This window comes from Hypomesus nipponensis, chromosome 17 (assembly GCF_054491055.1).
Source record: "Hypomesus nipponensis isolate SF chromosome 17, ASM5449105v1, whole genome shotgun sequence".
In the NCBI taxonomy this organism is placed as follows: domain Eukaryota; kingdom Metazoa; phylum Chordata; class Actinopteri; order Osmeriformes; family Osmeridae; genus Hypomesus; species Hypomesus nipponensis.
Window position 1 is genome coordinate 1350001 of NC_140377.1, and position 17500 is coordinate 1367500.

The following is a 17500-nucleotide window of genomic DNA, read 5'->3' on the forward strand; positions in this document are numbered from 1 at the left end:
CAGGGCACTACAGTAATGCTAGCTGTGCAGGGCTCTACAGTAATGCTAGCTGTGCAGGGCACTACAGTAATGCTAGCTGTGCAGGGCACTACAGTAATGCTAGCTGTGCAGGGCACTACAGTAATGCTAGCTGTGCAGGGCACTACAGTAATGCTAGCTGTGCAGGGCATTACAGTAATGGAAGCTGTCATAGACCAGCTTCAGGGTTAGGTTCTGGGTTAGGTTCTGGTCATGTGTGCGTGAAGTTTTGGGTTAAATATTCATGTGATGTTTTAGATGGTACATACCTGGCCTGGATCCGGTCTAACTGGCTCATGTTTCATCAGGGCTCTACAGGAACATGTAGGAGGCCCCTGAGAAACAGCAGTGGGGTGTGTTCCTCATCTCATCCAACACAGTTCTCATGTACAGTTTCATGTGTGTGTGTGTTTAGGATGCCAAATCGCTCTCTGGCAGCTATTATCTCTCTTGAGTTCGGAGATGAAATGCTGCAAACAACCACACACACACACACACACGCGTGCATTCCCACACATACCGTCACACACACTGCTTATGCATGCATAGACATTTTCCCAGAAATACTTAAGTCACAACCTTGGTCCTGGTTGTCATTCATATGAAACTAATCCATTTCTTCTTTCTTTCTTCTTGTTGCACAAGTCTTCTGGGCTTGGAGAGAGAGCAGAAAAGATTTCCTCTTTCTTTCATCTTCCGTCTCTGCATTCATCCCTTCATCTCATCGTCCCTTTATTCTTCGCCCCCTCACTCTGTTCGATCTGTTCAGGCTGCTAACCCTAACCCTGCTCTCTCCAGGGTGTTCAGGCTGCTAACCCTGCTCTCTCCAGGGTGTTCAGGCTGCTAACCCTAACCCTGCTCTCTCCAGGGCTCCATCAAGCCTGCCGCTCCCACAGAGTAGACCAACACATGCTAGTCAGGCCTCACCACAAGTCTGCCAGCTAGTGGACACCTGATCAGTTTTTCTCACCATCTCTCTCCCCCTCTCTCTCTCTCTCTCTCTATCTCTCTCTCTCTCTCTCTCTCTCTCTCTCTCTCTCTCTCTCTCTCTCTCTCTCTGTCTCTCTCTCTCTGTCTCTCTCTCTCTCTCTCTCTCTGTCTCTCTCTGTCTCTCTCTCTCTCTCTCTTCTGTTTATGTCTCTCTCTCTCTATGTCTCTGTCTCTCTCTCTCTCTGTCTATGTCTCTCTGTCTCTCTCTCTGTCTCTCTCTCTCTTTCTCTCTGTCTCTCTCTCTCTCTCTATCTATCTCTCTCTCTTCTCTCTCTCTCTGTCTCTCTCTCTCTCTCTCTCTCTCTCTCTGTCTCTGTCTCTCTCTCTCTGTCTCGCTCTCTCTCTGTGTCTATGTGTCTCTCTCTGTCTCTCTCTCTCTCTCTCCCCCTCTCTCGCTCTCTCTCTCTCTGTCTCTGTCTCTCTCTCTCTCTCTCTCTCTGCGTCAATGTCTCTCTCTCAGGTACGGTCTGCGGTGAGGAAGAGATGGCATCGCTGGCAGGATAAGCACTCGATCCGGGCCCGTGTGGCGCGCGCCATGTCTATACCCACCTCGCCCACACGTGTCAGCTTCCACAGCATCAAGCAGTCGTCCGCTGTCTGACCCCTGACCCCTCGACCCACAGCACCAGCTCACACTGCTCAGAGCCCCACAGGGACACACAGGGTAGTAAACTTCCTGGGAGGAAGCGGGGCCAAAGAACTTCCTGTCCCTCTGATCTGAGGGGTGGAGCCAATCAGCCCGATTGTCTGAAGGGGAGGGGCTCCGACTGTCCAACCAATGATACGACCACGTCAGACCACGACCATCCTACAAGGAACTGAGACTGCAGACTGGGAGTCAAGGAAACCTTAGCTACATCAGGGTAGACACACACACATACCCCCCCCAACACACACATATATATATATTCTGTATATACAGTATATATATACTGGATATACACACTTATGTACAGAGATGTCAAAACGTTGGATGTCAGATAACAGTTTGATGTTTAGGTCTGTTGTCCATTCCTGTACCTCAGTATGTTTTGTAGTTCTGTCACTGTAGCTGGGTAGTGTAGTTTGGAGTAAGCTAGAGCTAGTACTAAGGTCACATAACCTCTGCAGGAGCACTCGTCATTGGACAGAGCGATGGCAAGAACGATGAGATGAAGAGGTTGATTGTGGGAAATGCAGTCCAGCTGAAGCCTGGGCTGTTTAACTCACACCAGCAAACATACAAATATATATATATTTTGTCTGCATGTTTTAGTTTTTGCTTTCAGTTGAGCAATGTTCACTGGTGTTCATAGCACCACCATGTAAACCTGCTGTGATTGGAGGACTGTTAATGCCAGCCCCGCCCAGTGCACATGCCTTATTTGCTGGTCCACTCCCTGATTCCCCTGTTAGCGGCATTTCTGATTGGCCAGATTAACCCTGTTAGGAGGTAACATGGCTTGATTTTCATTATAATAGAACAGCTTAATTTCATAAACATCAACCACACTGACAAAAACAACAGCAGCTCATTGTGTTGTCGTGTCACTAATGTGACGAGGGTGTGAATGATCACACTCTGTCATTTCTCCCCCGGAGAGCTGAGCTACACATTCTCTCCTCTCCTCCTCTGTTCTGTTCCCTCATATCTTGCTTTCATCTCTCCTTCTCCTCCCTTTTTCCCTCTTCCACAAGAGCAGAAGGCCACAGATCCTTGCCTCAGGCCAGAACGGTGTTTAGCTTCAATACGGAGCGCCACGCCTCGTTAGACGCAGCTTTCCAGACTCACTCTGTACCATAAATCCACAGACAAATGCATCACAAACACTTAGACGCACACACACCCTTACACACATAGATATACCAATAACCATACATCGCACACAGACATACACACACACACACACACAAACACACTAAATTACTAACAATGATCTCCTTGTTGGAAGACTGAGCATGTGAGACAATAGACGGGCCTACCTTGCATACGCGTCCAGCCCCCCCAGCTGAGTCATGGCCCCGCTGAATGTATTCAGTTATCCTGAGCAGCAGTGTCCTCTCAGAAGCTCTCAGGTTGCGGAGCCTGTGGAGAGGGGGCCTGGCTGGCTCCAAGCAGGCAGGCAGAGAGAGGAGAACCAGGGGGGTAGAGAGATCTGGGAGATATGAGATAGATATGAGGGAGAGATAGGGAGCCGTACGAGGGAGGAAGGGAGGAAGGGGGGTCAGGGTACAGGCTCCTTGTTAAGTAGCTACATGCAAACGCCACGTTCTTCTCCAGTAGACTGAGCTGTAACCCAGCTGGCTTGCTTTGTTTTCTTATACTTTTGACTTTCTTAAACGTGGTGATTGAGACCCAGCAGCCAGGCGGCTGGATGGAGCTGTACCTGTGGTCGTGTTCCCCAGCTGGGGAGCTGCCAGCTGGGGAGCGGCCAGCCCTGGTGCCTGCTGGACCTGGTGCCTGCTGGACCTGGGTCACACCCAGCCTGGAGTGGGTCTGCTGGGGAGATGGTTAGAGAGGACCTGCCCAGACGTAGCAGAAGACACTCTTTCACTCTCTCTCTCTCTCTCTCTCTCTCTCTCTCTCTCTCTCTCTCTCTCTCTCTCTCTCTCTCTCTCTCTCTCTCTTTCTCTCACACACACACACCACCCTGGGAACATTTCCCCTGGTGTGCTTGCAGGCGACAGGGCCTCAGCCAGCAGTGCTGTTATCTGTTCTGTCATGACAGAAGAGCCAGGAGACACTGGATGACCTGGACAGAGGCTGAGAGGAGCTGGAGGACAAGGAGCAGCCACGGGGAGGGAAAGAGAGGGAAAGAGAGAGGGACAAGCTAACGAGGATGAGAGGGAAAGTAGTAGGGAGATACAGACTGGCTCCATCTCTCTCCTCTCTCCTTCACTACATCACTTTCTTTCCCTGTCCCGTGTCTCTCTTCATCCCCCTCAGTCCTCTCTCTCTCTCTTCTTGTCTCTTTCTCTCCTTCTCTTCCTGTCTCTCCATCTCTCCCCTCTTCCTGTGTTTTCCTCTCCTTGCACCTAAGTAGACGTTAGTGACATCACCACTAACGTTCAAACTGAAACAGTGCTGTCTCTGAACACACACATACACACTATATCAAACGCAGGAAGCAGATTGTCTCCTTCTGTGTGTCGCAGCAAGGAGATGTGGCCCTCATGGGGTTTTGAGGTCATAGAGGCATGGGGTTGTGAGGTCATAGAGGCATGGGGTTGTGAGGTCATAGAGGCATGGGGTTGTGAGGTCATAGAGGCATGGGGTTGTGAGGTCATAGAGGCATGGGGTTATGAGGTCATAGAGGCATGGGGTTGTGAGGTCATAGAGGCATGGGGTTGTGAGGCCATAGAGGCATGGGGTTGTGAGGTCATAGAGGTATGGTCGCCAGCTGGTTCTCTGGGTTGGTCTGGACCAGACCATAATTGGTCTTCTATACCCCAGATGCATTCTGGGTGGTCCTCGTTGTTGATGTTTTCTTCACGGGTTGAATAGTGATGCTACGAGAAATATGTACTTGCAGTTTATCATGTTGTTCTGAGTTAGCTGTTCTGTCTCCATAGTAACGATGTGTCTCGTCATGAGGTGCTGCACAGAGTCAACTCTCTAAATGCTCCTGTTTCACTCGAAACACTCTAGGTCCATTCAAAAATGAAAAAATTATGTTTGAAACGATCCAATTCAAAGTCAATTGCCCAAATTAACCTACCTAACTGTCGTGTGTAATTCAAAACTGTCAAACACAATTTGGAACTGATAGATTCCACTCTAAAGCAGCTAGAAACCTTCTACACATTTACACACTTAAAACTATTCGTTTAGCAGACACTTTCATCCAAAGCGATATACTTATAGTGCATAGAAAGTTCAACAGAAAATCAAGGATCAGAAGTGCATACACGCGTCTAGAAGCTGTTGTGAGCCCAGTAGAGAAGGGTTGATGTGGAGACAGAAGCCTGTCGGTGTCATGAAGGTCCTGCCCCTCCAGCAAGATGTCGACCCAGCCTCAAGTTCCCTGTCCTTGTCGCTGGTCTTAGTTATTATTTTTTAAACAGCGAGACTGCTGCTCCTGTTGCCAGGTGCCCGTCTCCATGGACTCATCACACAGCCTGTTCTCCATCGCACCTTTGATCATCGTCAAGGAAATGAGGCCAGATGGAATGTGTGTTTCTACCGGCTCGCTTGCTCGCTAAAGACGCCGTTGTTTCAGAGGAATCCACCGTTTCGGAGCCTTCATTAGAAGTACAATAAGCACTTTCTGAACTACATCACCCATTACAGTTACATTAGCCGACATAAGAACTGCAGTATTATGCAGATCAACGGGTCTACCAGGCAAACCTGTTCTTTTCACAAAATAGGAATGAGATAGGATAGAGAGAGCTAGTACAGAGGAGGAGAGGGAGAGGAGGAAAGGGAGAGGAGGAGAGGGAAAGGAGGAGAGGGAGAGGAGGAAACGGAGAGGAGGAGAGAGAGAGGAGAGGAGGGAGAGGAGGAGAGGAGGGAGAGGAGGATAGGAGAGGGAGAGGAGGAGAGGGAGAGGAGGAGAGGCAGAGGATGGAGAGGAGGATAGGAAAGGAGGGGGAGAGGAGGAGAGGAGAGGAGGAGAGGAGGAGAGGAAGAGGAGGAGAGGAGGGAGAGGAGGAGAGGAGGAGAGACAGTATAGAGGTAGGATAGAGTGCCAGATCCCTAGCTTGTCCCGGCAGGCTGGAACCTTCCTGGCCTCTCTTCATCCCTGGCACCTTCCTTCCACCCCAGCCCCCCCATCTCTCTCTCTCCCACTGCATCCGCTCGGTGTCTCCGCCAGACAGCTATGTGCTGCTTGCTGGTCCGTGCTGACAGTAAGCAGCCTCCAGTTCAGCTGGCCATGACAGACAGGGCTGGCTGCAGCCAGGACAGGGCTCCCCTTTCTGTCCTGGCAGGATGTTAGAACGCTGTTTAGTAAGGTACGCTAGCAGGACCCCAGGTCTGTCTGTGTGACAGGTACGGTCACATCACCCATTGGTTTAGCTTACTCCTGATTGTCAGCCACGCTGAGGTTTGAACTCTGGCTCCCCGACCTCTGACCTAGGAGTGTGACTACTGTGTGACCACACTAGGGTCTGGATGGATGGATGTGATAGTGATGGGGTAGAGGAGGGTGAAAAAAGGGTCAGCAAGATATACTGTGTGTGTGTGTGTGTGTGCGTGCGTGTGTGTGTGTGTGTGTGTGTGTGCAATAAGCTCGACAGATCCCGGCCCATAGCCGTCAGTCTGGCTTCCTCCTAGCAGCGTCAGGGACTGAGTGCTCCTTCTCCTCGTATCTCCTCTCACCACACACGTTTATGTCAACATGTATTTACCACCGCATTTATACAGGCTGTACTACCTATTAGGTGGAATAAACCACTGCTCTCATGACACTAAGTACACATCTGTTACACATATGTACATGTACATGTTACACACAAACTGTCCTTCCGTGTGTCACTGGTTTCTACTGTTCTGATGTTCCATGTGATAATCTTTATGCTGTGTTCACACCAAACGAGAAGCCAATTATTTGCGTGAATTAAGTGCATTTTCACTCCGGGTTCATTTGTGTTTATACTCGCGAATTGTCTTGTGAAAGAGTCTTTTTTCATAAACAACCATAGCAGAGGATGCCCACAGAGAGCTACAATAATCTTGCCCACCATCTCCTCCAAAACGTCAGTGACATTTCAACATTGATAAACCTTTACGATACAGCTTTACGCGAATTTGCCTCATTCGCGAAAAATGTTTGCATGGACTTTACATGTAATCTCGCCGCGCGAAAAATGTGGTTTTGCGTTCCGTATGAACACAGCATTAGACCCTGCTGGTGACCCAGACCAAAGGTCGCACACACAGACCAAATACCTGCAGTGTTGGGGTGTATTGGATTTAAATCAAGAACGTGCCTCTGCTGCTCAGGTTCTGTTGGTTCTGCCAGTTTAGTTGTGCTTCGTCAAGCACACACCAATTAAGTGTTTGTAAATAGTATTTCATGTGAGTATTTGAACCTATTCTGTCACCCTGTCCTCTACAACTGTAACTCCACAGTCCCGCTTGTAAAGTGTCGTTCTGTTTCTGTTTGTTTAATTTTTTTATTTTTCTATAGTCAAAGATGACAGAAGGTATTTATTTATTCTGTGTTGAGATTGACTGTTGGACTCTTACAGATGGAAGGTGCTGGGTAACTGTATATAGTTTGTATAAAGACAAATCAGATAAAAGAATAGAGGTAGATGTCAAAAGACCATATAATAAACAGTGCTATTTCATGCATTCATTTAATAAACTGGGGGTTTTCCAGAGCGTGTGTGTTTGTGTGGTTTTGCTGCTCCAGGCTGAAGGGACCCAATGCTCCAGCACTGGTATTATTTACTAGAGCTTGGAGTCAGTCTTCCAGATTTGTGTGTGTGGGAGTGTGTCACTGTGCAGGGCTGAATGTGTGTGTGTGTATGTGTGCGTCTGTGTGCATGTGTGTTGCCAGTCTTCATCCCACTGTATTCCAGGCTGTGGAGCAGCTTTATCTTCAAGCTGTCAGCTCTCATGGCCCTTTCCCTTGTGCCACACACACACTCTCCCTCCTCCAACCCTGCACAATCACACACACAATCCTGCACAATCACACACACACACACAACCCTGTACAATCACACACATACACAACCCTGTTAGCTCACGCTAACATGAACATAAAAATACCTTAATATTAATGCATAATTCAAAATCCTGTCCACACACAAAACATATACACGACACCATGGACTCGCTCACAAACACACAAACACACGCACACAGGCATACACACAAGCAGTGTGTCATTTCCCTGTCTCAAGCCTAGATCACACACACAACATGCACCTCCGTGCATCATTCCAACAAACTCCCTGAGCGCCCAGCACAGTCTGTTAGGGGAGGTTGGAGTTAAACAGCACACAGCTTTATTGACAGCGGGACTGTTGACGGCAGACGGAGATGAAAGAGAGCTGCTGACTGGATCTTATCTCGACCACTCAGGACTCAGGCCAAGACAAACACCATTCACTCACTTTGACTACAAATACCCTGGGTAAGATGTGTCCATGTGTGTGTGTGTGTGTGTGTGTGTGGGGGGGGGGGGGTATTTCAGAAATGACCACAGGGGCTCTGAGGGGTGGAGCATGTAGCTGTACCAAGATAGCGCTGAGCTGCACTCTCTCTCTCTCTTTCATCTCTCTACCTTTCTGAGCTTCTGTCTTTCCCGAAAATAAAACGTTTCCTAAGGTTGAAAAAAAGATACGTTTTAAAAAAGTTCAAAAAATATATTTTTTTCGAAAGGTTGGACATTTATGTTTCGAAAGGTTACAAAAACATTTTCGAAAAAGGTTTCAAAAAAAGATTTCAGAAAAAGAGGTGAAGATCCACAGTTCTGCTAATGACCAGTCTTGTACTCCCACTGAACTTCACAGAAGGTTGTGGTCTGACAAAAAAGTCCCTTATTGCTTTAAAAGATTTTGTGAAAGTATCTTGATGAGGAGGACTCTACTGTACTCTGCTTCAATCTGCTCTGTTTTAGGCTTCTCCTGGGTATAAAAGATAAAAGTTCATATTTTGACTGTTTCCAGTTGAGGGGCAGTTATTTTGGGGTTGGGTGAGTTTTACAAAGAGGCCCGGTGCTCTCTGAGTGCAGATACAGGCACAGGGGGATCTGTTCCACATCTACATCTGAGGGGTAAACATTTGTTGAAGTATTCTTGTGATTAAACATTGTTTTGGCCGTTTTAAATATTTCCTCCTGAGGTACTTTCACTTTTATCTTTCCAGTTATCTTCCTCTCTCTCTCTGTCTATGTTTGTGTCTTTCCCTGGCATTGGAGGTGCTTTTAACATCTTTCACATCTAGGTACAATCGGTGAGAACCCACTGACGAGGTGAGAAGGGGGGAGGAGGAGATGGGGATAGGGTCAGAGAGAGAAGGCGAGTAGGGCAGAGGTGTGGAGAGATGGTGAGAGAGGGTGTGAAAAGTTCTCATTGTTCCAAACAAGCATGAAACGCAGAGAAAGACCACATGGCTCTGGTCAGAGAGAGAGGTAGAGATACAGAAAGATAGAGAGAGGCAGAGATGGAGAGATGGAGAGATGGAGAAAGACAGAGAGGGAGAGATAGATAAAGAGATGTAGAAAGATAGAGAGATGTAAAAAGATAGAGAGGGAGAGATGTAGAAAGATAGAGAGAGGGATAGATAGATGTATAGATAGATGTAGAAAGATAGTGAGGGAAAGATAGATAGAAAAAGTGAGAAGTGAGGGATGAGAGGATACGTAATCCAGAGAGAAATCCAGAGAAATAGAGAAATGGAGAGACAGAGAGAGAGAGAGAGAGAGAGAGAGAGAGAGAGAGAGAGAGAGAGAGAGAGAGAGAGACAGAGAGAGACAGAGAGAGAGAGAGAGAGAGAGAGAGAGACAGACAGAGAGAGACAGAGAGAGACAGAGAGAGAGAGAGAGAGAGAGAGAGAGAGAGAGAGAGAGAGAGAGAGAGAGACAGAGAGAGACAGAGAGAGACAGAGAGAGAGAGAGAGAGAGAGAGAGAGAGAGACAGAGAGAGACAGAGAGAGACAGAGAGAGAGAGAGAGAGAGAGAGAGAGAGAGAGTCTTACACAGTCTCTTAGCTCAGAGGTCTTCAACCCTGGTCCTCTGTCCTCCATACTTTAGTTTCTGCTGGGGACACACCACAGGATAATCGGCCCAATTTCGGCCCTTCCGACAATCCTAGGTAACATATGTCCCGATTATCTTGATGGTTCCGCAGATTTGATCAGATGTTCCCTTGGTGTGAGGTGTGTTAAGAGTGACCACACACTGTAGAAATCTAGGATTTTTTGTGCTCATGTTTGTGGTCTCTCACGGTTTGAAAGATTTTAAAAATCGTATAGTGTGTCTCCAGCATTAGATGTTTCCCTGCTCCAACGCACCTGATTCAAATGAATGGGTCGTTATCCAGCTCTGCAGAAGCCTGCTTATGAACATTCATTTGAATCAAGCAGGCAGGGCTGAGGACCAGGGTTGGCAACCACTGACCTACACTACAGGAGAATTGGGCTGATTTCGCCCCTTCGGACAATCCTAGGTAACGTCCTGATTATCTTGATGGTTCTACAGATTATCTTATCAGATGTTCCCTTGGTGTGAGGAGTGTCAATAGTCACCGAATCTGCTCTGAAGGACGTCGGAGGCGCCCCGATTGCAAATCCTAAATATTCAACATGTTGAATATCATGTTGAATGTCAAATGAATTCAACATGTTGAATATTTGCGATCAGAAATCCTGATGTGTGGGGGGAACCCCAAGGACAAACCCCGAGTTTATCACGTGAAACAAAACAATATCCAATCAGAAAGCAAGCTGAGAGAAGACGGAAGCATAACAAACAGAATCACGGCGCAGCACAAAGTTAAATGGAATTGATTTGGGGCAACAGCAAACCCTTTTATTTTCTGTGAAATCGCAATTTCTTCATGCATATTGTCCGCCATGCTTATTTTGTAGTCTCGACAGATTTTGCGACATTTCTTGTGTTAACAGTTGGGACGCTGGCTGGAAATCTGTTTGTGTGTGGTGTGCTGTTTTTGTCTAATCATGGCACACCACACACTGTAGGAGCAAAACGGCTAAATCTAGGATATTTTGTCTTCATGTGTGTGGTCTCTCACAGTTTGAAGATCTTATAAGGTCAAAAAATCGTTTAGTGTGTCCCCAGCATTAGCTGACTTCTCTCTGCAGGATCTGTAATGACCCAGCTGTAAAACAACCAGAGCTCGTGGAGGTGAAGACACCTACCATGGGCACACCCAGATTCAACAGTGTGCTGGTTAGACACACCCAGATTAAACATGCAGATAAACTCACACACGCACACACACACACACACAAAAGGCATAACAGGTATAAAGCAGGATCTGTGCACATGGCCGTGCTGACTCTGTAGATCAATGAACAGCTCCATGTTTCCCACCCACACAGCAATCCACTCACAGCACACAACCTCTCTGACTCAGAGTGGTAGTTACCTGCTTCCACGGGTGTGTGTGTGTGGATTTGAAAAGAGAGAGAATATGACTCTGCAAGACTGTGTGTGTGTGTGTGCGTATGCATGCGTGGGTGTGTTGTGAAAAAATGTGTGCATGTATGTGTGTATATCGTGCATGTACTATCAAACAGCGTGAGGTGGATTGAGTATGAGAGCAGGGTATGTTTTGAACCAAACCTTAATGCATTAACCCTCAGTAGAAAGCTGCTTGCTTAACAAGACACTAAAAGCCCCTCATGAATATTGATATGACCGAGGCGTGGGTTCCACCAGGAGGACAGGCGCAGTGTGTGTGTGTGTGTGTGTGTGTGTGTGTGTCTCTGCGGTGTGTCTGTGTGAGTTTGCCTCATCTTATGTCCACAGATTGTGAGCGATTGTGGAGCCCGTGTGCAGTGATGCTGTTGTCATCTATCTTTGTCAGTTTACCCACTTAGAGAGCTTTGTGTGTGTGATCAATGATCAGTGTTATATCCACCACTACAAACTGTTTTGACCCTCAGAGTATTCACAGTACATCTGACTACTTAAGAGTATATCATCCCTCTTTAGGGTACTAAGTACCTTACAGTATTTCTAAGGACCTTTGTAGTACAGAAACAACGACTGACTTGATACAGAGTACACGTCACATTCCACTTTAATGTCAGTCCGTCTCCAGGGAACCATAGCATCACCGTCACTGTCTGGAGAACATGGTGAAGAACCTGCTCATGTGAGCTGCTGCCTTCCTGTTCCATCAGAACCTTCTGATGGGCCCATCCCAGAGTACGTGCTTGTGTGTGTGTACATGTGTGTGTGTTTGTAAGAGAAGACACATACATTTCCAGTGTATTGATGACAGTTGTTTCTATAGAGGCAGAGCTGAGGAAGGACTCTGAGGCAGGACTCTGAGGCAGGAGGGCCTAGGGTCAAACCTATGTTGCTCAAACACACAGAGACTGACCCATCACGGTCCAGAGCCTGACACACACACAGAGACTGACCCATCACGGTCCAGAGCCTGACACACACACAGAGACTGACCCATCACGGTCCAGAGCCTGACACACACACAGAGACTGACCCATCACGGTCCAGAGCCTGACACACACACAGAGACTGACCCATCACGGTCCAGAGCCTGACACACACACAGAGACTGACCCATCACGGTCCAGAGCCTGACACACACACAGAGACTGACCCATCACGGTCCAGAGCCTGACACACACACAGAGACTGACCCATCACGGTCCAGAGCCTGACACACACACAGAGACTGACCCATCACGGTCCAGAGCCTGACACACACACAGAGACTGACCCATCACGGTCCAGAGCCTGACACACACACAGAGACTGACCCATCACGGTCCAGAGCCTGACACACACACAGAGACTGACCCATCACGGTCCAGAGCCTGACACACACACAGAGACTGACCCATCACGGTCCAGAGCCTGACACACACACAGACACACTCACGTATGTGCCATGCAGAAGTTTATGAGCGCATGCACATCCGCTTTTACAATACACACAAATGCATGAATGCACATGAGCACACACAGGCACACAAATGCACATACGAATGCACACACACACACACACACACACATACACCCCCCCCCCCCTGCTTTGTGCTCAGACACATCATCTCCAACAGCTTTGGTCTTATCCAGACATGTCCTAGTTCTCCTTGGAGCTCACAAGAAGCAGTCAGAAGGTAGTGGAGTTTGAAAATAGGTTTGTGCGTGTGCATGTGTTTGTGTGTGTGCATGTGTTTGTGTGTGTGCATGTGTTTGTGCGTGTGCATGTGTTTGTGTGTGTGTGTGTTTGTGTGTGTGTATGTGTGTGTGTGTGTGTGTGTGTGCATGTGTGTGAGTGTGTGTGTGTTTGTGTGTGTGCATGTGTTTGTGTGTGTGTGTGTGTTTGTGTGTGTTTGTGTGTGAGTGTGTAGTTGGGAAGAAGTTTTACTCGTGTGTTTCTGATTTTCTCTCCTCAAACTTCTGGAAGTTTCCTCTGAGGTCGACCATTTCCCTGTACGACTCCACACACACACACACACACACACACACACACACACACACACACACACACACAGCCACCTTCACAAATCCACCCTCAAAGACCCGTCAAATGGGGAGAGAAGGGAATATTTTTATAACAACTGTCACCTTGGTAGCTGTCGTCATGGCACCTGTTACGTCTGAGGCTTAGACAGTGATCCCCAACCTCTATTGCCCTACATATAAATTAGTCAAGAGTCAGGTGGCTGAGCGGTTAGGGAATCGGGCGAGTAATCAGAATGTTGCCTGATCGATTCCCGCACTGCACTTCCCTCGGGGGGAATGTCCCTGTACTTACTGTAAGTTGCTCTGGACACGAGTGTCTGCTAAATGACTAAATGTAAATTACACTGATTCTACATAGGTCTGTATATATTTGTATTTCTATGATGACAAAAATGGTTGCATGTCCACGTCCATCATGGATCATAACTGATCACGTGATTGGCTGGCTCATACTACCCCCCCCTCCGGCTCATGAGCCCAGCATCATAATCACTCCAGCATATGCGCTCACAGGAAACTCTCCTTTCATTAGTGATTGGTCTTCATTAACCGTGTTCAGGCCCACCCCGCTCCTCCCCACCCCGCTCCTCCCCACCCCGCTCCTGCCCACGCCGCTCCTCCCCACCCCGCTCCTCCCCACCCCGCTCCTCCCCACCCCGCTCCTCCCCACCCTGCTCCTGCACCAGGGACGTGGTTGGTGTGAGAGGCGTACAGATACACCAGGTGAACTGATGTCTCCTGAAGTCTCATCCGGGCACAGAACACCACAGACTGGATGAACACATTCATGAAACTGTCTCAGCTGTGTCTACCCTCCATGTTGTGTTTGCTCTCCAGTAAAGTTTATTGTGAATCTACTCTTACTTTCATCCTTCTGTAAACTCTCCATGTGCGTGTGTGTGTGTGTGTGTGTGTGTGTGTGTGTGCTCCGCTTCCGTCAGTGTGAGCTGGGCCTCCAGCCTCCAGCTTGCAGCCCCTCCAGCAGTGTCTCCACTAATAGCCTGGCCATCAAACTGCATCACCAGTCTTCCCTCCTGTACACAGCTCTAACAGGAGCTGAACTCAGAGCTGGGGGCACAGACCCTCTCAACACAGCCGGAAGAGGGAGGACAGGAAAGGAGGAGAGGAAACGAGGAAAGGATAGTTAGTGGAGGAGAGTAGTGGAAAGGGTTAGGAGAGGGTTAAGGAGAGAGGAGAGGGGAGGAAAGGAGGAGCGAATGGAAGAGAGGAGTGTGAAAAGAGAGGATCCTGCTTGGTGCAGAGACCTATTTACATCTGTTTACATGGCAACCCTCCTGACCCCGACACACACACACATATTTACTAGAATATCAACATGCCCCCGGGTGCTCCTCTTCCTGAGAACCCACAGAGGAAGGGAGGGGGTGTCACTTCCTGTCAGCCTCTCATTGGAGGATGAGACAGCCTCTGGGTACAAGGGTTCTGCCAATCAGATCGCAGTTCAAATACTGAGGCTCACAAGAACACTCACATAGTCTTTAAATAAGGGATATTTTACCACACTGGCACCTGCTTTTTTGTTTGTGAGAGAGTTTGTATGTACTAGTGTGTGTGTGCGTGTGTGTGTGTGTGTGTGTGTGTGTGTGTGTGTGTGTGTGTGAGTGCGCGAGTCAGTACGTGTGTCTGTGCGTGTGTGTGTGTTCACTGGCCCATGTCAGGCATTTTATAGTTTATCTCAAGTTAAAAAACTTTGTAAACAATGAAGCTGTTTGCCTCCCGGCATAACCTTGATAAGTCTAATGAGTCTTGGTCTCTCGCTCTCTCTCTCTCTCTCTCTCTCTCTATATATATATATATATATATATCTGACTCTGTCTCTTTCTCTCTCTCTCTCATTGAGTTTCAGGAGAGATCCTTTCCTACTGAGAAAACTGAAACCAGAGAGCCAAAGATAAGAGAGACTGGGGGTGAGAGGGAGCGAGAGAGAGAGAGAGCAAGCGAGAGACAGAAAGAGAGAGAAAGAGAGAGGGAGAGAGAGCAAGCGAGCAAGAGAGAGAGTGAGAGAGAGCGAGAGAGAGAGCGAGAGAGAGAGGGGGACAGAGAGAGAGAGAGAGAGAGAGAGAGAGAGAGAGAGAGAGACAGAGAGAGAGACAGAGACAGAGACAGAGACAGAGACAAAGACAGAGACAGAGACAGAGACAGAGACAGAGACAGAGAGACAGGGACAGAGAGACAGGGACAGAGAACTAAAGACAGAACAAAACAAATGCGACCAGTCAGAGATAGATATTCAGAGATATTCCAGGAAAACAGAGAGACAGAACAGAGAGCAGTGATCAGTACAGCTGAAACCATGTGACCTCACCACCCTTAGCATGTTGTCCTCCCTCTCATAGGTCAGGAACAGATGGAGGGGTGGAGGGATGAGGGACATGGTGGAGGGTGGAGGGATGAGGGACATGGTGGAGGGTGGAGGGATGAGGGACATGGTGGAGGGTGGAGGGATGAGGGACATGGTGGAGGGTGGAGGGATGAGGGACATGGTGGAGGGTGGAGGGATGAGGGACATGGTGGAGGGTGGAGGGATGAGGGACATGGTGGAGGGTGGAGGGATGAGGGACATGGTGGAGGGTGGAGGGATGAGGGACATGGTGGAGGGTGGAGGGATGAGGGACATGGTGGAGGGTGGAGGGATGAGGGACATGGTGGAGGGTGGAGGGATGAGGGACATGGTGGAGGGTGGAGGGATGAGGGACATGGTGGAGGGTGGAGGGATGAGGGACATGGTGGAGGGTGGAGGGATGAGGGACATGGTGGAGGGTGGAGGGATGAGGGACATGGTGGAGGGTGGAGGGATGAGGGACATGGTGGAGGGTGGAGGGATGAGGGACATGGTGGAGGGTGGAGGGATGAGGGACATGGTGGAGGGTGGAGGGATGAGGGACATGGTGGAGGGTGGAGGGATGAGGGACATGGTGGAGGGTGGAGGGATGAGGGACATGGTGGAGGGTGGAGGGATGAGGGACATGGTGGAGGGTGGAGGGATGAGGGACATGGTGGAGGGTGGAGAGAGGTAGAGGTGGTTTTGTGCCAGTGGAGGATGGAGCAGGTGGGAGGGGTGGAGGGATGGATGGAAGATAGGAACACAGATATTTGAGTTAAATCATCGACTCCCCCTCGACATGGCTCCTCATAACCCTGACCTCAACTAGAGTTTTCATTGATGCAGGAAGCGTGAAGCAGCACACTCGACCACAGTAATGACCCTGTGTGTTGTGGGAAGGTGGGCAGGGACAGGCAAGTCACTCCAAACATGTGGGTCACTCCATCTGTTGACCTCCTAAAAGCTGTTTTTTTTACAATATTACAGAAGTTTAACAGTTAGTTTCATTAAAAGTTGTCCAGGGTATTTGAAGCACTTGTGGTGGGTGTGTTTTAATGCTGCACAGGATGAAATCGTAAACATCTGACTTCTGACATCCAGCTCTGGTTACCATGGAGACCAAGCGATGGGTAAACGTCACGTGGTGTTATCGATGTGTTTTCAGTGATGTTTTCCAGTGAAAACATGCATCATTAACATGACTGCTCAACTAGCAACGGAACACACTTGTTGTTTTGTCACTTAAGTTTCTCTGGTCCAAAGAGAATCTCGAGTCCTAAAGATCTTTGGGAAGCTCTAAAGTGTCTGTGTTGTTGAGACGGTTCCAGGTTTTGCTGTTCTTAGAATGTTGGGAGTGATGTTCCTCGCCCCTGAACAATGCATCCAACTGGATTTGTTGCTGATTAAAAGTCAATTGGTCAATTTGCCGAGGTTTAGTGTGTGAGTCTGTGGGTGTGACTGTGTGGGTGTTTGTCCATGCATGTGTGTGTGTGCATGTGTGTGTGCGTGTGTGCGTGTGTGTGTGCGTGTGTTTGCGTGTGTGTGTGTGTGTGTGTGCGTGTGTGTGCGTGTGTGTGTGTGTGTGTGTGTGTGTGCGTGCGTGTGCTTGCGTGCGTGCGTGTGTGTGCGCGTGTGTGTGTGTGCGTGTGTGCGTGTGTGTGTGTGTGCGCGTGTGTGTGTGTGCGTGTGTGTGTGTGTGCGCGTGTGTGTGTGTGTGTGCGTGCGTGTGCGTGTGTGCGTGTGTGTGTGCGCGTGTGTGTTTGTGCGTGTGTGCTTGTGTGTGTGTGTCTGTGTTTGTGTGTGTGTGTGTGTGTGTGCAGCTTGCAGACAGGACGCTGTGCCAGAGCCCATGACTGGTTAGAGAGCAGCGTGGGGGAGGGGCCTGAGGCTCTGAAGACAGGAAGGAGAGAGGCGGGGGTGGAACATTGATCTCACCGACTAATGAGAAGCAGTCTCTGCTTTCCCCGGCAGGACGGAGAGTTTGATTGGACAGAAGCTATCGCTGCAATCTGTGGGCCTGCCTAGC

At 48.8% G+C, this 17500-nt stretch overlaps 1 protein-coding gene across 1 annotated transcript in view; it reads left to right on the top strand.

Moving 5' to 3' along the window:
• Positions 1 to 3165, top strand: part of LOC146252870 (corticotropin-releasing factor receptor 1) — an 11911-nt gene extending 8746 nt beyond the window's left edge. Inside the window, exon 9 of the mRNA XM_084676789.1 lies at positions 1469 to 3165. Within this exon, the coding sequence (XP_084532915.1) occupies positions 1469 to 1609 (141 nt within the window). The 3' untranslated portion in view covers positions 1610 to 3165. The remainder of the gene's footprint in view (positions 1 to 1468) is intronic.
• The last annotated feature ends 14335 nt before the right edge of the window (positions 3166 to 17500 follow it).